The sequence below is a fragment of the Ipomoea nil genome, unplaced genomic scaffold (genome assembly GCF_001879475.1).
Source record: "Ipomoea nil cultivar Tokyo-kokei standard unplaced genomic scaffold, Asagao_1.1 scaffold2159, whole genome shotgun sequence".
NCBI classification, from domain to species: Eukaryota; Viridiplantae; Streptophyta; class Magnoliopsida; order Solanales; family Convolvulaceae; genus Ipomoea; species Ipomoea nil.
The window spans coordinates 1385781-1407223 of NW_017618587.1; the positions used below are offsets into that span (position 1 = coordinate 1385781).

The 21443-nt window shown below is 36.8% G+C and overlaps 4 protein-coding genes across 4 annotated transcripts; 2 read left to right on the top strand and 2 right to left on the bottom strand.

Annotated features, from left to right (window-relative positions):
- Positions 1-2240: 2240 nt before the first annotated feature.
- Positions 2241-4870, top strand: LOC109149504 (transcription factor TGA3-like). The gene is made up of 8 exons (XM_019297300.1): positions 2241-2523; positions 2905-3090; positions 3203-3340; positions 3451-3528; positions 3720-3777; positions 3867-4138; positions 4220-4456; positions 4556-4870. Exons 2-8 carry the CDS (start codon positions 2905-2907, stop codon positions 4709-4711), a joined length of 1125 nt encoding a protein of 374 aa, XP_019152845.1. The 5' UTR covers positions 2241-2523; the 3' UTR covers positions 4712-4870.
- Positions 4871-4981: 111 nt separating this feature from the next.
- On the bottom strand, positions 4982-5989 carry LOC109149505 (ATP synthase delta chain, chloroplastic). The gene has a single exon (XM_019297301.1). The coding sequence runs from the start codon at positions 5888-5890 to the stop codon at positions 5138-5140; it is 753 nt and encodes a 250-aa protein (XP_019152846.1). The 5' UTR covers positions 5891-5989; the 3' UTR covers positions 4982-5137.
- Positions 5990-8188: 2199 nt separating this feature from the next.
- Positions 8189-11155, top strand: LOC109149503. The gene is made up of 6 exons (XM_019297299.1): positions 8189-8456; positions 8782-8914; positions 9054-9157; positions 9581-9752; positions 9855-9995; positions 10075-11155. The coding sequence occupies exons 1-6, from the start codon at positions 8416-8418 to the stop codon at positions 10921-10923; spliced, it is 1440 nt and encodes a 479-aa protein (XP_019152844.1). The 5' UTR covers positions 8189-8415; the 3' UTR covers positions 10924-11155.
- Positions 11156-11242: 87 nt separating this feature from the next.
- LOC109149502 (somatic embryogenesis receptor kinase 2-like) lies at positions 11243-15667 on the bottom strand. Its single transcript, XM_019297298.1, has 11 exons — positions 15072-15667; positions 14585-14717; positions 14385-14456; positions 13840-13983; positions 13603-13674; positions 13447-13518; positions 13252-13364; positions 12909-13040; positions 12481-12822; positions 11852-12246; positions 11243-11752 (listed from the first exon to the last, which is right to left on the bottom strand). Exons 1-11 carry the CDS (start codon positions 15163-15165, stop codon positions 11435-11437), a joined length of 1887 nt encoding a protein of 628 aa, XP_019152843.1. The 5' UTR covers positions 15166-15667; the 3' UTR covers positions 11243-11434.
- Positions 15668-21443: the final 5776 nt, after the last annotated feature.

Below are 21443 nucleotides of genomic sequence, written 5' to 3' on the forward strand. Positions count from 1 at the left end.
TCTACTGCAGAAGATATTAAGGCAGGCATATATATATATATATATATATATATATATATATATATATATATATATATATATATATATATATATATATATATATATATATATAATAATAATAATGGGTGATGAGGATGACGCAACGATAAAGATGAAGGTGATAGACGGATAGATGGGTTTCACTTTTTACTTGGATTTGGTGGCTAGCTAGATATATAGGTTGTTGATTGGCCTGGGTTTGCAGATTTGGTAGAAAATCTTGAACTAGATGATGATGATGATACAAGAACTTTTGTGGAGTGGCATATATATATATATATATATGTACTAGCTAATTTGTCCGATGACTACTCGTTGAAATTGGGGATTTTAATTTGATGAGATTTTATAATTCAATCTTTAGTTCTTTACCACTATTTATTATAAGTTTAAACTTTATAAGTTAAAAGCCCTTCATTGCTCAAGGAGATAGGTGAAAAAGATAAATTACATACAGATCAGATGTATCTCAGTTGATATACATGATTCCAATTGCTTGTGCACATAGGAGCCACAATCAAGTTTAATAATATACTCTAAAACTGCTAGCAAAGCAAAATCTATTATAAATTTATTTTAAATTGATTAATCAGTTGAGTTGTACCTCAAGTTTAGAGTATAGACTTCTCTTTATTATAGTACAAGCATTCGGCGATCCTTGGTCATTCTTTTTAATTTTTACCACTGTAACCAGTTGAGCTGCCAATGCAGGCAATATATAAGTCAATTTATACCATCAATTATATATCATCTCCGGGTCAATCGGGTTAGCATCAATTTCGGCAAATTTTGGCAAAAATATAATATGATATTTTATATATAATTTAATTATTTGTCTTTCCAAAAGCTAGGATAGTTGGATACTTAGACGCAACCTTCAAAAGTATTAAAGCACCCTTTATTAGCTAGCCTGCATGCTCTTCCGTCATCTTCTCGTATTATTGGAAGAGCCACCATTATTAATGGTTTAATGTTGCAAGGACAAAAGAAAAGAATTGAAACACAATCATATGTGCTGCCTGCCTTTTTTTCATGTCCTTATCAACCTAAAAGAGATTTCCATCTTCCTTATTCTATCTTTGCTTGCTTTTTTGGATGGTGGAAAATAATATAATGTTCATGTTCATATTCATGCTCATACGTGCACGTTGGACAGCACTAGTTGAAACAACCTATCTTTTTTTTTTCTAAGAATCCCTAAATTTTTAGGAGGAGTAACAAGCAAACTCGACCTAATATTAAAAAATGAATCATGTAACCATAGATCGTTTCTAATGATTTATCTCTTTCACTAAGATTTCAGAATGTCTTTCTACCCGACTATTAAAAAAAAACAATGGCTTTCCTCATCACTAATTAAAGATATAATTGAAGTCACAAAAATTATAGAATAAGTTCTGTACGTACTGTTTAAAACCACAGCATATATGCATGCAAGAAAATGCCAGCGGTGGTAAATACTACTGTCCATGAGAGCCTGTTTTCAACTTGCATTTATAAATGGAATATAAATAAATTAAAAATCCCATAATGGAACTATATTTTTTTTATAAAGAAATAATTACTTAATTAAACCTTTTATATATACTTTGGTCACATGCTGACATGCATGCATGACCCATAGCTAGGAAGCATGCACTTGCAACAGTACACACTCATATTTCATTACCAAAAGCCTGTAAATTTTATACTAATTAAACAAGAGACATATATTTAATTGGCAGCCTATTGGGATTTCATGATTTGTTAATCAAAATTATAGGAAAATAAATTATAACCACACACAACATGACAACAACTATATATACACATAGTTGGTAGCTTTAATTAATAGTAGTTGAGTGGGATGATTTCTTTTCTTTCCTTTGTTTTTAGTGTCCTTTTTTAAATTGCATTTGTTTATACGCAACTAATTGGGCGAGACATATATGTCTGGTTAAATTCACGTTTAGACTCGCATCATTTCATCCAAATCTCCGTAGGCGTTGTAATAAGGTTAATTTATTAATCCCAATTATGAAAAGTGAAGACACTACATACTAGTGATAATGATAAAATAATTTGTGGAAAAAGAAAGAATAATTGCAGCAAGTGGCAATGATTGTATGTATTTGAAGATGATAACTCATAAAGTCCTTAGCAGTTGACAGCAACATCCCAAAAAAAAAATAGAAAAAAAGAAAAGAAAGCAGCCAACATCCTTAGTGTGTACAGTGCTTTTCATCAATCTTGAAAGATAAACAAATAATTATTTGTCATTTTTTGCTTTTTTGGCTTCCTTTAGCTTGGGTTAAATAATGTGGCTATGGTGCAGTTCTTTCTTTCCTTGTGTTCTTTGTAGCCATAGATCAGATGATTCTGAAACTCTAACTCCCAGTTTATAGACTCACAGTTCCCTTCAAAGCACCAATAAACCAGTAGAAGATCAGATCAGAACCTGCTACAACCTTTCAAGCTAGGATTTTTTCTTCAGTAAATGAACAGGTTTTAATTTCCATCTTCTTTTTTAATTAATGTGATTTTTTCTTCCAGTTTTGGTGTTGTCTTCTTTTGATGAAAGAATATTCTCTGGTGGATATAGGTGCTTATACTGAAATATTAGTATCTAGATACCTATTTTTCTCCCTGTTAATGGGTATTCCCTTTAAACAAAAACCATAAGTTGTCATCTCCATAAAAGTTAGAATATTCTTGGCATAGTGAATTGGAGTAGAATCCCAAGTTTATGGTGTTTGTAGTGATCATAGTTTGAATATAACTTGTCAGAAACCCGAGGTTTCTTTGATGAAATTTCTGTGTTTCTTGGTTCTGTTGTTTCTGTGAACTCATCAAGGTTTGGTGATATATATGCATGTTGTGATGCAGATGGTTTCATATCAGGCCATGAACATGAGTTCTGCCACAACTCAATTTGCCCCGACAAGAGCCATGGCTGCCATGTATGAGCCTTTCCACCAGATGAGCGGGTGGGAGGAGACGCTACGAGGTGATATCATCCCCGCGGTGAGTGCGTGTGTGGTTCCACAGGCAACCGCGGGGATAGATGATAAGGTAAAGCATAAGCATGTCAGATTGAAATATGCGTTCTGTCTTAACTAACAGTCTAAGCTGATGTTCTATCTTAACTAACAGTCTAAGCTGATGTTTTGGTTCTGTTTTGTAGTCTGAGTATACTTCTAGTGACTCAGCAGCGCCCTCGGCCTCTGGGGATAATCAACCAACACAGGGCGTTGCAGACAAGGTACAAAGGCGTCTGGCGCAGAATCGCGAAGCTGCCAGGAAGAGTCGTTTAAGGAAAAAGGTATTAGAATGTTGTCATGTTCTTGAAGCTCTGTTGCTGCTAAACATGGTTGTAGATATCAGAACTGTCATCATCTCTGATTCCTGTTTGGACACTTGGGGTGTTTACAGGCTTATGTTCAGCAGTTAGAGACAAGCCGTTTGAAGCTAACACAACTCGAATTGGAGCTCCAAAAAGCCAGACAGCAGGTAAGGCTTTGCATATATATATATATATATATATATATATATATATATATATATATATATATATATATATATATATATATATATATATATATATATATATATATATATTCCTTTTTTCATGTTCTTGCAAAGATAACGAAACTGCATATTTATTATTTATATATATCATGCTCAACATTGACTAATTGCAGGGACTACATAGTTTTGGTGCCACCCGAAACATAGCGCTATGTGGGACTATAAATCCAGGCATGTAAAATGTAAATACAAGTGTTCTTGAGTGAAGTCTGGGGTGGAGGACCTGATGAACTGATGTTGGTAGCCATTTGTATGTGCAGGAATTGCTTCATTTGAGATGGAATACACACAGTGGGTGGAAGAGCAACAGAAGAAAAATTCAGAGCTCAGAAATGGTCTGCAGTCTCACGTGCACGATATGGAGCTGCAGTTGCTAGTGGACAGCTTCTTAGGCCACTATTCTGATCTCTTCAGGATGAAAGCTGATGTTGCAAAAGCTGATATCTTCTACTTGATATCAGGAATGTGGGTGTCACCAATCGAGCGGTTTTTCCTATGGCTGGGAGGATTCCGGCCATCAGAACTTATAAGCGTAATCATCTGATCTGCACTGCTCATATCATCTCACACATGAAAGTGCTGATTTCTGATGATGATAGCCATCAATTTGCAGGTGATAACACCACAAATCGAGCCCCTGACTGATCAGCAGCTCTTGAATGTGTATAACCTGCAACTGTGTTGCCAGCAGGCCGAGGATGCCCTCACCCAAGGAATGGATAAACTGCAGCAGAGTCTGGGTCAGAGCATGAAGCTGATAAACAGCAGCGCGGGAGGAGCAGGAAGCTTCAACACTCAAATGGTGTCTGCCATGGAGAAACTGGAATCACTAGAAAGCTTCATCAACCAGGTGGACTTGACTGTCACTCTTTACAATACACCACTAGATTATGAAACTAATTGGCCATGTTTCTAAAATGAGCATTGCTGTTGTTCTGCATAAATGCAGGCAGATCACCTCCGCGAACAGACTTTGCAGCAGATGTGTCGAATCCTCACAACCAGGCAAGCAGCCAGGGGGCTTCTCGCGTTTGGGGAGTACTTCCAACGCCTGCGTGCTCTAAGCTCAATCTGGGCTGCTCGTCCCTACGAAACCTATGACTAATATATACATATATGTTACTCTAAAATCTAAATCACAGTAGCCATTGTTTGTAACTTATGCTTGTAGTATGCTAGCTGGGAATGCCTGAGATGCACAAATCATAAGTAGATCTTATCAATGACCAAATATATATATAAAACAATAAATGTGTATCTACTATAATATAAACATGTACTTCAATGCATAAGATTTTAAAGAAAATAGATTAAACATCCCCTAATACTACTGCATATATTCATTGGCTATTCTTCAAGTGTCTGCGAATAGAGCTGATTTGTCTTTATGACATTGAATAGAAGATATGTATTATATATGATATATCCAAAGGATGATGAATTTCCATACAATACAATATTCATAATTTGGAGTTAGCACATATCACGCAAAAATGAATTTGAAAGTGAAATTCCGAGAAGGAAAAGTTCATTATACGGCCAACTGAAGGTCTCCGATATCAAGCTGTGCAGCAATATCATCAAGCTGCTTCTTTACACTCATATCGATCATTTTGGACCCGGAATCGCCATACCGGATTGTGAATCCGGCCACGAGAGAGGGGTCGAGCACGGTCTTGATTCGAACATTCTTCGCTCCGGTTAGGCGCTGAACGCCTTTGGCAATCTGAGCCAGATGCTGCGACTCCAGCTTCACCACCGAAGTGACGACGGCGAGCTCCGTGTCCGTGAGTTTGTTGTACACCAACTCGAACTCCTGCACGATTTCCTTGATCAGCTCGATGCGGTCCATGTCCACGAGGATGTTGAGGAAGTTGACCACGTGCGGCTGGAGCTCAGACGACTTGGCGATCTCGGCAATTACCTCCCGCTTCTTCTCATCGCTCATGATAGGGTTAGCGAAGAAATCGAACACCGATTCCTCCGTGAAGACTTTCTCGATCTTCTCCAAGTCGGCCGCGGTTGTCTCCAGAGTTCCGTTCGACTTGGCGACGTCGCAGAGCGCGACGGCGTAGCTTTCTGCAGGCGAGTCAACCATTTTGGCACCAAGCACCCCGCCGCCGCGGCCGCCGCGGGAGAGTTTCTTCGAGGGGGCCCTGACGGTGAACTTCGGAAGCCTAAGGCCTCCGGAGAAGGAGAGCTTCGCCGTCGGCGAGACAATGATTTGAGTCGACGGCGGTGAGCGCGACTGGAATGTGATCGGAGTTTGTTGCAAAGCCGCCATTTCTTCTTCCGGCGAGAGGGATTAGTGGAAGTGTTTTGAATGGGATTTGAAGGTGAGGAATGCGGAGCAATGGTTTTTTGATGGAAACGGACGGTAGAGATCGAGGAGAACGTTGTAATCGACGGCGCAGAAGGGGTTGATAATCTTGTGACTCTCGACACGGATGGCGTCTTATCTGGAGGCGATAAGGAGTTGCCACGTGTATGACAGGCAATAATCCTTTTATCACACTACTTTAGTGCTTTTTAGTTTTAGTTTTCGATTTTTTTTAGATCACTAAAAAAAATCCCAATTTTTACTTGAGAGTGCATTGAATAATTAGTATTAGCAAGAATTGAATTTATGACTTTTTACATAAAAATTATGTTATGTCCACTCAGTTACCTCTGTTCAAGATAGTTTTTGATTTAAATCTAAAATGAATTAAAACCAAACTTAAGGTAACACAATGACAAATTATTCTGTAGATCCGAGTCCATCTTGCAAGATAAATTTGAGTCTAAAAACACACAATTTACATACTGAATGTTCACAATTTATTTACTAAATGTTCAAAATTTTAAATTGTAAATTTTATATCTTGGACCACAGATTCACCTTGCAAAGTGGACTCGGATCCATAGTATAACACTATAACTAGCTACTACTCCTACTAGGCCAAATGATGGTGTTATCTTGATGGGCTTGTTTCGGCCCATTATGCGAAATGCTATTGGACCAACCTATTGGGTTTGAGCCAATGGAGAAGGTAAATGGTCCACACAATAAATGTTCAATAAACTAATTTAGATTGTTCAATAGTCAATCATTATTGATCCACACAAATGGTATAAATCATATTTTGTATAATGTAAAATAATGTACATTCAGTACAGTATATACAGTACAAAAATAATATACATTATATTTAGGAAATATATATTATTTTTGTACCGAGTGTACATTATATTATATAATATACATACAATACAAAAATAATATATTTAGTATATTTAAAATGTATTTTTTGTTATGGTCCACATAACATTGTGTGGACCATTAATTTGTCGTTAATAGTACTAAAAAAAAAAAGATTATTCATAACTAGTTGTTTCAAGCCAAGAAAGTACAAGAGTTGAACTTGAAACTTTGTAGTAATCAATGTTTTAACAATTCGAACAAACTTGGTTGGGTTACCCACACATTTTTTTTTATCATACCACAAGGTGTTGTCCACACAGTTTTGTTTTGAATGATAACTTTGTGCTCAGATGTCACTTTTGTGGTGGTGAGCTATTGACTCTTTGAGTTGCATTAGTTAGAGAAAGTATAGAAACTGAATGATAACTTTGTGCTCAGATGACACTTCTGTGGTGGTGAGGTATTGACTCTTTGAATTGCATTAGTTAGAGAAAGCATATAACATATATTTGTGAAAGTTCAAGCTAACAACTTAAACACTAGTTGTTGAAACTCTTTATATGGAGTAACTAAATCCATAAATTTGATTTTTTGCACATAATCTATTACACATAAACCAATTGAGCTATCAATGTTGACATAAATTTAATTTCTTTGAACATTTATTTGAATGTTTTTTAGTATTACTTTATTTAATTAACCTTTTATACTATCATTTACATTCGCTCTCAAGGAGACCACAAATCTCAGATAATTTTAAAGAAAAATTGTCAAATTGGCTCCCTAAGTCAACTGGATAGTGCAATTGGATTCTCTAAATAAAAATAATAATAAAAAAAAACTTCATTCAAGTCCCTTAAACGGATAAAATTGTTCAATTATAATCAAATTGACTTATTTATCAGGTTAAATCTATGTGCCAATGGCGGTTTGGAACGAGGGCGTCTGTCATGATCATCGCCCTCGTTCTAGATCTAGAAGACGGTCATGGTCGTGTTCCTTAATCGACCGTGGCCGTGTTCCTTAGACGGTTGTGGTTGACCGGTTGTTTTTTTTTTTTTTTTTTTTTAAATATTAATATGTTTAATTTTTAATAAATAAAAAATTTGTTTTAAAAAAATAAAAAAGACATGTGTTAACACCGCATAGATTTACCTTGCTAAGTATGTTAATTTGAACTTAATTAAATTACTTTACCAGTTTAGAAGACTTAAATTGAGTTAATTTTTTTAATACTATTAACTTTATTACAAGATAGTATATGTTCTATATTTTCTCTAACTAATAGTGTTGAAACAGTTTTTTTTTATTTAATTGGCCAATATAACCATTTTTTCTAATTTTAATTGTACTCAGATACGAATTGACACAAAACTCAACTCTTTCTCACCATGAAATGTCCACCTTGCCATGATATCTTGAGAGGCGGGTTGAAAAAAAGATCCCTTAAGCCGTAAGAAAACTGAGGACTTGCAGTCGTAATCACTAATCACCATATCGTTTCTTCTTGTTGGCACCTTCGTCGGACGCGTCTACTCCGTTTCTCATCATTCCCTTATAAACCAGTCTGAATCGCTATAGTTTTCGTGACCAATTTGCTTCCAAGACGCGCTCATAGAAACGAGATGGATTCCTTCTTCAACAAAGGCTTCAAAGCTGCCAAATGGTAACCGATTGTTATTTCTCTTCAATTTCTATAGCTAGGGTTTCCCCTTAGATGAGTTTTATGAGGTTAATTAAGACTGTGTGCGGAATTTGTTTGGTTAAGCTTCTTCGATAGTTAGGGAGATCGCCGTGGTTGTTTTTTTCTGAAAACTAGTGATGATCGCGAGTTCGATTCCCGTTTTTGTTGGAAATGAGAAATTTAATTCTAATTTAGAATTAATTTCTCTGTTCTGGATGTTTTGAAGTTACCTAGACTGGATATTTTGAGTTGTGTTTCCTTAAGTGTGAGTGTGCGGCTGATCGGATTTTTGCGTTTTGATTTGCAGTAAAACTCTATTGAAGCTGACGATCCCTCGGATAAAGCTATTGAGAAACCGTAGAGAGATTCAGCTGAAGCAGATGCGGAAAGAAATTGCCAAGCTTCTTGAAACTGGTCAGGAAGCCACTGCTCGGATTCGGGTATAAACGCACTCTTTCTATGCTAATATTCAATCCCAGTGCTCATACAATTATTTTCATTTTATATGCAATTCATCTAATCCTACCATTTGGAGATTTAAATGATTATTAACAATGGGGTTTGCTGTTGCTATATCAGGTGGAGCATATTATAAGAGAGGAGAAAATGATGGCTGCCCAGGAGATAATTGAGCTATTTTGTGAGCTCATAAGTGTTCGTCTTCCAATAATTGAGGCACAAAGGTATAGATATTTGGTTTTCTGATGGAATATTGGATTCTTTGATCCTTCTTTTTGAATGAGTTGTCAATCAAATATCTACGCCTAGATCACTATACCAACACTGGTTGGCTCTCTAATGTTGTGCTATCCACAGTAATCATGTTGCTTAGTTTGAGACATTTAACACTAGTATATTACAGAGTATTATCTTAAGATCTCCTAAATTATATACTCTTGCACTGCTACTGTACTTTAAGCAGTGGAGCAGTGCAGAGCTATTATAGAGTTTTCAAAATTTGAAGAGATAGGAATGGTTGTTTTGCTTTCTTGGCTGTTGAGTTCTGAATCTTCATATAGATCCAGATGGACCAGATGAAGCGTCATATTACTCATTAGAATGGGTGTGTCTATAGATCTGATTTACCACTCACTTGTCTATGCCAGGGAATGCCCCCTGGATTTGAAAGAAGCAATTTCCAGTGTATGTTTTGCTGCACCAAGATGTGCCGATCTTCCAGAGTTGCAGCAGGTTCAACTGGCTTTTACTGGTAAATATGGAAAAGAATTTGTTGCTGCTGCCACAGAGCTTAGGCCTGAATGTGGTGTCAATCGCCAGGTTATCCAACTTATTATTACCTATCATCAATACACAATATTATTGTAAACTGGATTTTATGCACCGTTGGTTGCTTCTTATCACTTCTCTTTACATTTGCAGTTGATAGAGCTGCTTTCTATTCGTGCTCCTGCTCCTGATGTGAAACTGAAGGTCCTGAAGGAAATTGCTGAGGAGCATGAGCTAGAGTGGGATCCAAGTGCTTCTGAAACTGAGTTGCTGAAGCACCATGACGACTTGCTTGTATGTTTTACCTCTGACCTTCATTCAGCTATAATTTTAATGCTCGTATCGTAACCTTACATGTGTTCGACTTTTGTAGCATGGACCGACACAATTAATCAGTGGGTCTAAGGTGCCTCTTCCCGAGGAAAAACACGATTCAGAAGTCTTAGATAAACTATCTGATGATTCTGATGGTGAGTACGACATATTAGATTTTCCGGAAGTCCCTAGGCAACCACTGCATTCAAACACAGCTGCTGCCTCAACCCCAGAAATGCTTCCTTTTCCTGCCTCTGCATTATCTGATTTCGATCATGAAGTTGAAAAATCTTCAGAAGTTAATGGTTTAGCATCAAATAAACCGGAGATGGAGCATGAGGAAGTTTTGTTGGAAAGGGAGCATAAATTGACTGATTTGTCACCTGCTCCAAATGAAGAGAAGCAGTTCTTGCCATTCATGGCTCCCCCACCAAAATCATCTTCTTCTGTGAAACAAAGTGATCTGCCTCCACCCCTTCCAAAAGCCCCAAGTGAAACGAATGTAGATTTACAAGATGTATTAGCCGCTGCTCAGGCCGCGGCTGAATCAGCTGAACGTGCAGCTGCTGCTGCTCGCTCAGCGGCGAGCCTTGCACAGCTCAGAATCAGTGAACTAACAAAGAAAAAGGATGATGCCGGCAAGGACCCATTCCATGTTGATGCACAGAAGGATGACAGCTCTGAAAAGCCTCATTTGGAGCACGAAAGCTCATTTTCCAGCTCCGATGCTGCTTCAATCTCTGAAAGCCCAAAGCTCAACGATCAATCGAGGCATCATCAACCTCAGAGATTGCCTTCTATCGACGATGAAACATACTTCTCATACCCAAACTTGTTTACACGACAGGGCTCAAATCTTAGTTCAAATGCTCAGTCATTCAACTCCAGGCCACCACATGAGCAGTGAGCTGAATCACTTTGCCCCACCACCACCACCACCAAAGCTGCCGCCTGCTGGGGCTGTCATAAGATCTTCTAGTGTCTACCTTATATTTGCCTACAAGTACTACTTATTTTGATTTGTATCAGAGAAAATGCAAGGGTAATCAATGTAATTTGAGTTTCTCAGTTGAACTGTGGTTTTGTAAAGATGCTTTTTTGACAATTAGTTTGATATTCTTTATTTCTTTCTTCCCATATAAGACATGAAATCTTGACGATTCATGAGGTCCAAGATAGTCCAAGATATACTCCGACAAATCAACAATAATAACAACCAACCAATGAGAACTTGGAATGAACCAACCATTAAGAATCAAGTATTAGGAAAAGAATCAAGCAATTGCACCCAAGAATTGAAAAAACATTAATTATATTAAACTTATAGATGACCATTGAAGAAAATGTCATCACCAATGCAGCCCCCCAAAAAAGGGGTCACAGGGCCTAACAACCTTTTCATAACTTAAGATCAAAGGTCACCTAGGACCAGACAGTTCAACCGCATGTAAATTTTCTGTGGAGTCTACAATCCAATCTGATGTAGAATGAGGAGCTGCAAGATTGATTTCCTGCCTGAGAACTTCCACCTTCTGCCACTCATCCCATTTCTCAGCCAACCCGTCGCCTTCCAGCATCCTCACCACCTCCGACATCTTGGGACGATCCATCGGGTTGCTCTGCGTGCATAGCAACGCCACTTGGATCAATTGCTCGACCTCGTTATCCACATAATTTTTCTCGAGGTCTGGGTCCACCAGCATTTCCAGTTTCTTCTCTTTCAGAAGTCCTTTCACCTTCAAGAAAATGACAGTTATTAAGTCAGAATGAATGCATTCGTGATTGTTGAGAGCAAAGATATATCAACTTGAGCTTTTAGTTTGTGATGAGAATACCCAATCGAGCAACATGACATCATCATCGTTTGCAAGACGAGCGAGATCAAAGGCTCTTTGTCCTGTGATAAGCTCTAAAAGCATGATCCCATACCCAAAGACGTCAGTTTTCTCTGAAGATTTCCCAGTAGATAGGTACTCCGGGGCTATGTGCCCGATTGTGCCACGGACAGCTGTGGTGACGTGAGTGTCTTTGTAATCCATGAGTTTGGCTAAACCGAAGTCCCCAACAACAGCCTCGAACCCTTCGTCTAGCAGTATGTTGGCAGCTTTCACGTCACGGTGGATGATCTTTGGATCGCAATGATCGTGCAAGTAAGATAGCCCCCTTGCTGAGCCCAAAGCAATGCACTTTCGTGTAGGCCAGTCAAGTGGCAGTTCAGATGGTTGCCGTTCTAAAGAAATAAAGAGCAAACCATAATCAAAAAACGTGTAAGCAAGAAAGACTAGTCGCAGCCAATGACCTTGTGGTCTAGTGGCACGGAGTGGCTCTCCCATATGGGAGGTCATGGGTTTGAGCCTCAGTGGGGCGATATTGACTCTTTGTGCTTCAGTAGGTTGATAAAGTAATTAGATATTGCATTGTAACAGAGTTATTAGTACTCAAAAAAAAAAAAAAAACACATTACCTCTCAAGCATGACGCGACACTTCCATTGGCCATATAGGGGTAGACTAGGAGTCGTTCAGTTGGTGTCATGCAAAAGCCACGCAACCGAAGGAGATTTCGATGCACTGCCATGCTAATCATCTCAACTTCCGTTTGGAATTGTAGCTCTCCGCCAGGCGTACGCTCCTCTTTTAGTCGTTTTACAGCCACCAACGACCCATCTGCAAGGCGTCCCTTGTATACCTTGCCAAATCCACCTCTGCCCAGGATGTTTTTGTTGCTAAAACTGTCTGTTGCAACCTGTAGCTCTCGGAGAGAGAACCTCTTAAGCTGCCCCAAGTGAACTTCGGGATCCTCTTCAGCTGTAGAATACCAAAAAAAAAAACCAATGATCATTGAAACCACAAAAAGAAAAACTCCGGTGGTCTGTCATAAGAGAACTACTGACCTGGAACATCGAAGAAAAACTCTGGTGGTTTTCTGCGACGCCACCACGCAAATGCAATGGCGGGGGCAGCAAACAGTAAAGCTGCACCTGCAGCTACTCCTCCCGCAATTGCTCCAGTTGCACTGTTTCCACCTGTTAAGAGTCCCACATTGATAAAATAAGAGAAAATATATGAGTTTATAAGACCATGAGTTAGACTAACTAATTGGTTGAATTTAATCTTTTAGTTTTTTGTTTATAACATGGTAGTTGAGTGAGTCTGGCCCAATTTTAATTTTTTTTAGTTTATAACAGGGTATCAGTGGCCCAATTTTAATTTATAAGTAAGACGTATACCAATTACCTGGAGCAGCAATGGTTGGCGGTGGAACAAACGGAGGGGGTGGAGAAAATGGTGGCGATCCTGGACAAGGATGTCCAGTGACGGGCCCACAAAGATCCAAGTTATTGGCAAAGCTAAATATTTGTAGAGTAGATACATAAGTTAGTTCTATATTTGCAGTCAAATCGATTTTAGGTGAAGTTATCAGCAACATACCTGATAGGCGTAAACAAGGAAAATGAACCATTATCTGGAACTACACCAGAGAGGCGGTTGTTTGAAAGATCCCTGAAAATAACGCCATAATATCTATGAACTTGTGCTCGGAAAAAGGAAAAGATATCAGGAGTTGCTATCGACTTGTTTACTTACAACACTTGTAGAGTCGTTATATTAGTTAGTGGCAGGGGAATGGAACCCGTCAAGCTGTTGTTGTTGAGCCGACTATCCTTGCACAAAAACCACAAGGACAATGTAGATGTTCTTAAAACGGACTTAGTTTCGACCATAGAAAGCACTTTACTAAGCAGTAACACCTCGAGATTTAAGTACTAGGAAATTAATGGCATAATAACTTAGGGACTCAAAGCAAAGGATAAATGTACATACAGGAAGCGCAGTTTTGAAAGCTTCCCCAAGGAATCCGGGATGGGACCCGTAAAGCTGTTCAAGTAGAGATCCAAGCTCACCAGATTAGTCAAGTTTCCGATATCATTGGGAATTGGCCCGGTTATGTTATTGCTGTACAGCTCCCTGTCACAAACCAAACCAAATAAGTTGTGGATTTTGTATTTCTTCACAACGGTTTCCAGTTCCAGAAGTCTAATGAACACGTGGCATTTATCTAGTGACAAGTCTAGAGGCTCTGTTTGGCAGAGCTTATTTAGAAGCTTATAGCTTATTTTAAGCTACTAATAAGCTATAAGCTCTGTTTGGTAATGTTCCCAAAATAAGCTCCTAGCTTAAAATAAGAGCTTATTTTGAAAGGCTACCTAGATGTAAGACCTCTCCTGAAGCTGAACAAGCCAGTAAGTAACATATCCACGATCACCAATACAATGAAAACAACATTCAACTGGGCAAACAGAAAGCGAACATCTAAGCTAAAACTTACAAGATAACACACCAAAACAGCTAAATTTTTACAGACTTACAAGTACTGCAAATTCTTCAGCAAACCAATCTGCGGAACTAATTGGCCAGACAAAGCAGCATTTCCGAGATCACTAGAAACAAACACATTCAATGGTGTTAAACGAACCGTACAGTACTCCACTAACTCAATACCCGGTCATTATGAAAAAATCGAAGCACGAATACATAAATTGCAGTGCACAAGACAGCGGGTTCTTACACGCGTATAACACTATTATCATTGTTGCAAGTAACATGGAACCATGTGCAGGGATTGACAAGGGTAGGGTCCCAACTTTGCAAAACATTGTTAGGATCTTCCAAATTGGCCCTTAGGCTGTGCAAAGCATCACCTTTTCACACAAACACAATATGAAAGCATTAAGATTTAAGACAGCCCTAATACTAATTAATCTCAGGAAAAACAGATAAAATTTACCTGCAAAAACTACAGAAGATGAATTGGGAGCCAAGAGATAAAGACTTCATTAAATAAAAGACAGAAAAACAGTAAAGAATGAATGAAAGATCAATAACCATCACTGTAGCATTTATTGCTAAGCTCAGTTCATTAATCCATGGTACCTTCCACAATCCAACTCATGTAATTTTTCAATCCATTTTCAAACAAAAATGTTTGGATTTTTTTTTGAAAAATCATTAAATTCAAACAAAAAAAATGAGAAAATGGAAATAGAAGCAAGCACCTTCCAAGTTAGCAAGAATAAGGCTGAATGGATGAACCACCAGGATCAGCCACACCACCAGTGATACCAATGCCTCTGTATGCACACCCTTCATCACCTATACATACAGATTTCCAGGCATATATATACACGCATATATATACACACACCAACACACTCTCATTCAACAAAACTAGCAAAAACCTATCTTAGATCCAAGAAAAACAACACCCATTTACCCAGAACCCACCAGAATGGGATGCTCTAAAAAACCACCCGATCTCAAACACCACCAAACGAAAAAAAGAAACAAAAGATTCAATCTTTTTCTTTCTTTTCTGGTTCCTTTGGGTTCCAGAGCTGCAGAAAAATCCCTCTTTTTTCAATTTTTTTAAAAAATCTCAGTGCAACTTTTCACATTTGTACTGCCTTTTACTCTCTCTAGCTGGCTGGCCTGCGAGAGCTCTGCATTTTCTCTCTCTACTGAGCGCTGAGAGATTATTATGTGTTCTTTTTGGGCGTGTCAGTGTTTTGGAGTGCTGCCCGAACGGTGGGTTGCCCGTCCTGCCCGCCCAACTCCAAACGGCTTCGCCGCTTCGCGCTTTCTTCACCGCGGCCTGTCAGTGAAAACACTTTTATTATATATATATATACAGTGAGCTCGAAAAACGAAAATGGATTAAAATAATACGGAGTACTCCGTAATAATAAAAAGAAATTAATAATTATTCATGATTAAAAACAAAAGTAAAGCGTTTTCTACCAACAAGAATGACTTTTTTGAAGATTTTTTCTTTTTTTTTCTTTTTTCAAAAAAATTGCGCCTGAAGAAAATGGCTTCCTCTTCTTGTTTCCGACAACAATGGCGGACAAGACCTCTGGTGGAACACAACGCTAGTTGTTCTACTTTCACATCCGTGTGTAATCTGTAAAAATCTTTCCTTGTTCTACTTCGAACGTACGAACATTAATATTCTGTGATATAAAGATCACTTCTTTTTTTCCTGCACTGCGCAGTGCGTCTTCTTCGCAGCCCACAACTCCCTTCGGCAGTTCCATTATGACCATTAATGGCGAAGCTTTAAGAGGTTTAAGTGTTGCAATAAATTGCACCAAGATTCTTGAATGAAGTGTCAGCTTCCCATGGTTTAACATTGTTCCCAAAGGGTTGAATCTTCAATCCAAGGACCCTAGAGATTGCTCACATCGAGACTCGATCTCGAATCATTATTCACAAATTTTAGCATTTTTTAAAAGTTTAAAAACTTAATGGCACTTAATTGCTTTTCATGTGGGAGTTGAGTTCGAGCCTCAGTGGATGTGATATTAACTCTTTGTGTTTTTGTAGGTTGAGAAAGTAATTATGAACAAATATTGCATTCTGTTAGTAGTTATGCATTCTAACAGGGTCAGTAGTATTTTTTTTTTAAATAAAACTAAATCACTTTTCAGCTAAAGTTCGGAGGCTAACTCTTTTCCTTTATATTTTTAGTTGAAATGAAATACATATTTTAATTTAGTATCATAAAATTTCTAACTTGATTCATGCGTTATTAAAATGCATTTAAAAGTAATTGATCTATACACGTGAAGAGCCAGCATAAAACATGATTTCCATATTAAAGTAGAAAATAATATACTCCGTAAATATTTCAAAGTATAATACAGTACCTTGTAGTGTCACACTATCAATGATGCCAGGATGGATTATTACGTCATAAATTTTTATTTATGAATTAAACTGGCAATGAAATCTAAAATATTTACCTCATTAGTCGTTAGTTATATATATTGCCAAACAAATATGACAAATTGTTATGATTTATTAGTTGTATTGTCAACCGAATGTGACTTTCCCCAGTAAGGAAAGCATCTTATGGGACACAATGGCACATGAAAGCTCCAATATTTTAATGTTAGAAACACCTTTAAGATTAACCAACTTGCTATTCTTGACCATTTTATATACATCACATATAAAATATGTACATTAACTATCGCTTAGACTTTTAATTGAAACAAAACATCTTTTTTAATTGAAACAAAATATACACTTCAATAATTATATATTCAATCCAGCTCTAAAATAGGTGATTAAGTGAGTAAAATATTATTATTATATTTAAATATAACGAGTTTGATTCTAGCTAACACATATTTACGATTAATGAGCAAATCAAGTCCATAGCACGTGAGGGTTCGCAGGCATGCTATTACATAATACTCTATTGACAATGTTTTTCTAATACTATTTATCTTTATTATATGATTTGTAATCTATTACATAAGAGCTCGTCGTAACTAGTACACAAGAAATTGTCGCACGTAATTTTTTTAGTATAATTTACTTCTCTTTGTTGATTTGTGAGTTATTACACAAAAATTCATCACACAAAATTTGTTGTGTGATTTACTTCTTTTGTATAATTTATCAACCATTATCCAGTACTATGATTTACATAGTGCATACACTAAAAAATGTGTTATATATTTAGTAATTAAATTAAAAGAAATTAATTGGTAAATGGTTGGGGATGTGGGAAAGTGACAAGACAATGTGGGTAAAAGTCCAACCCGGAATGTGGGGCCATGAGTTCCAAACTCCGTTGAGGAAAACTACATAACGGAACGGAAGGCTGCAATTTCGTACTCAAAATAAGATTATGTGTGAGCTGAGGATTGAGACATTGTTGTCTCCATGCTCTTGGGGATGTGGGAAAGTGACAAGACAATGTGGGTAAAAGTCCAACCCGGAATGTGGGGCCATGAGTTCCAAACTCCGTTGAGGAAAACTACATAACGGAACGGAAGGCTGCAATTTCGTACTCAAAATAAGATTATGTGTGAGCTGAGGATTGAGACATTGTTGTCTCCATGCTCTTGGGATTGTTTGCTTGTTTTGGATTGTGTTTTGTCTTTTGATTTAATTAGTCCAGATGGATTAGTTAGTGGTTAATCTGATGCTTCTTAACCCAATTCATCCACTCCATTGCCTTCTAAAATGTGTACATGGCTTGTAACCTAGCGCTCTGGACTAAGATCGGGTCATGTCCAACCCTCACCCCACCACCTCTAATCACTAATCTAGCCCAAGTCTCTAACGAGCCTAGCGCTCTGGACTAAGATCGGGTCACGCTCAACCTTCACCCCACCACCTCTAATTACCAATCTATTTATACATACTTTCTCGCCCCTGGGATTCAAACCTGAGACCTCTTATTTGAGGGGCTACAACTATGTCGTTCGACCACGAGGTCTTTGACTAATAATTTTGAATGTATTTGTATGGATAATAACATTATGTTGGTATTAATCGTTATGTTACTATAGAAAATTAACAATGTTAGAGTTGATCACAAATCGACTAGACCATAATTAATTCTAAATATGTTTTAAAATATCAAGTCTGAACTGAGATTGTCTCATAAATCGTTAATTTTTGTCCTTCTATAGGAGGTTTATGCCTTTGGTTTGGATCTGGCCAACTTTAGGCAATGCCTAATCCCCTCCAAACCATATCACCTTTAACAAATATGATGTAATAACATGATATGAATTAGTACATATTGAATGAATTTGTATGGATAATCTACGAAATTATTCTACATGGGAGAAAAAAAATAAAATAAAAGATAAACGGCGGAAATGGAGGAAGACAATGATGGTGAAGCCCACCTCAAATGTTTGTTGAAATGTGAGGGAATGGTTTGAAAATTAAAGCATGCGGACAAAATGTTAATGATTTTCATTATGTGGTTAGTGATTAAAAAGCAATTTTTTAAGAAAAGAATTATTATTATTATGAGCCATTACGGAATGGTGTGCAGTGTTTTAAGAGTTTAAATAACACGTAAATTACACAAGAGAGGTTATCAAAGAGCGTGTGGTATGCATATGATAATATCTACTCTTGTGTAATAGTCTGGGTGTATACGTGGTGAACTCCGGTCTTTGTTTCTTGTAATAGTTCAAACAGTAATAAACCTAATTCTTGTATAATAACACATATATTACATAGGAGTATGAAGATCCTGCATGACAGACTCAACCAAGAAAATATTATCAAGAATTAAACTTGCATTGTAATCTTTAAATAATAGAGTCATGTTTTATTCTCTCCACCTCTTTGCTTTTAAACTTATTATTATGAATTATGATGGTGGTCGGAGTAGTAGCTCCTTCTTCCTTTTTTTTTTTTTTTTTTTTTTTTTGCGAATTTTCCCAATCACAAAATTACTCATTCAACCGTCGGATTTGACTCAATAATTAAGATCGAATCATGACTGCTGTTTGACCATACTGTAATAATGTCACCATCTTGGTCAAAATATATTGGGCAGGTAGTCCCAATTGATTCTAGGAAGTATTGGGTATTTGGGCCGCCCATTAACATTGTCCCTATGTTCACAAGGAAAGGAGCCCATTTGACAAGAGGCCCAAGAGATTCTAGATATGAGGCCCATATGATTGCATTGGTAATCTTGGGCCTCTTGGCTTTGGGTTGGTTAGATTTATCCTATAGCCCCAAAACCCAATCATTATTGCATGGACAAGGTCCACACAATTGTGTAGACCATAAATAAAAAGTACATTTTTAATAGGAATAAGGTTCAAATTGGTCACTGAACGTAATCTGAAAATACAATTAGACTACTAAACGAAAAAAAAAATGTGCAATTAGGCCACTGAACACGCTAAATGTATGCAATTTCACATGATAGCAGGTTACTTTAAATTTCAGCAGGTTACCTACTTACCTGGCAGCTGAATTGACATTTTTAATAAATTTTTAAAAAATTAAAATTAAAAAAATTAAAAATTATTTTTTTTTAAAAAAGACAAGGTGGCAGCCGGCCACCCCTTCCCTCTCTTCCTTTGTCTCCGGCGGAGACGAAGGAGGGGGAAAGGGATGGCATGAGACGAAAGATCTGTCTCACGTCACACCCCCCCCCCCCCCCCCCCTTCCTTCGTCTATGCCGGAGACAAAGGAAGAGGGGGAGGGGGTGACAGGCGACCACGCTGTCGTTTTTTTTTTTTTTTTTTTTTTTTTTTTAATTTTAATTTTTTTAAAATTTATTATTAAAAATGTCAACTTAGCTACCACGTAAGAAACTAACCTGTTGAAATTGATAATAATCTGCTATCAGGTGAAATTGTATACATTTAAAGTGTTCAGTGGTCTAATTATATATATTTTTTTTAAGTGTTCAGTGGCCTAATTACATGTCTTGTACTTTTCTTATCTTGTACTTTAAAAAAAAAAAAAATCATTTGCCTCAACGTCGAGGCAAATGATTTATTTTTGTTTTCTTCTAGTAAATAAATTAAAAATAATAAATACTCCTTAATAAATAAATAAATAAATACGCAGTAATTGTACTGTTTACTTATTTAAACTTTTATTTATTTATTTTTGCATCAATGGAATCCGTATGTTGTGGCCTGTGGGCATTAAAATCCGTACCTGAAGAAAATTTTACTCATTTTAGTGTACGTACTACAATAGTTTTATATTGTGGTGTGGTATGGACAACAAGCACTATCTTTTTCCTTTTGTATTTTTTAATATGAAAAATGTTATATTTACTCCTAATTTTTATTCACACACAAAATCTATGAATAAGTAGAAGAAAGCAAACAATATAATTAGTAATTAAAAATGAGAAAAGTATTAGGAACATTAATTCATTATTGAATGTAATACTCATATTATAAGTTGGTTCTAACTATTAATTACTAGATTACTCCAAAAGTAATCATATATTTTTAGTTGTTTATATGTCATTTATTTGAATATATAAAACCCATATTATCACATCAATACCTATAAAAACGCTATTAAGTTAATCTAAAGAAATGGGGTAATACACATTTGACACAAATAGAGAAACTTTATAACCAGTATGTAGAATCTACAAAGAATTTTCAAAATGTAAAAGAAAATTTGGCATATATATATATATATATATATATATATATATATATATATATATAAAGATTACAAAGGTAAAGCATAGATTGACAAATAACATCGGATTATTAGTATTGGCAACAAATGGATGATTGAGTAGCTTATCAACACCAGTTCATGTGACGTTTGGGTTTCTTTCAAAACACCTCATCAAAAAATTATTGGCACGATCAGATATGTCAGTTGGGATTTGAAGACTCTGTGTAGAGCGAACTTATCGTCGTTGTTACTATTACAGAACATTCAAAGTGATTCTCCAGCTATCATCTCCGCCACCATGAACCCTATGGCCCATATATCCTTAGCATGCACCTCGTGCATGCATGTCGCAAAATACATCAAAAAATAGATTTTAGAATTCTCTATTTATCTTGTTGATCCCAAAACTATTCTCAAGAATGTAGAATTCACATGTAACTACA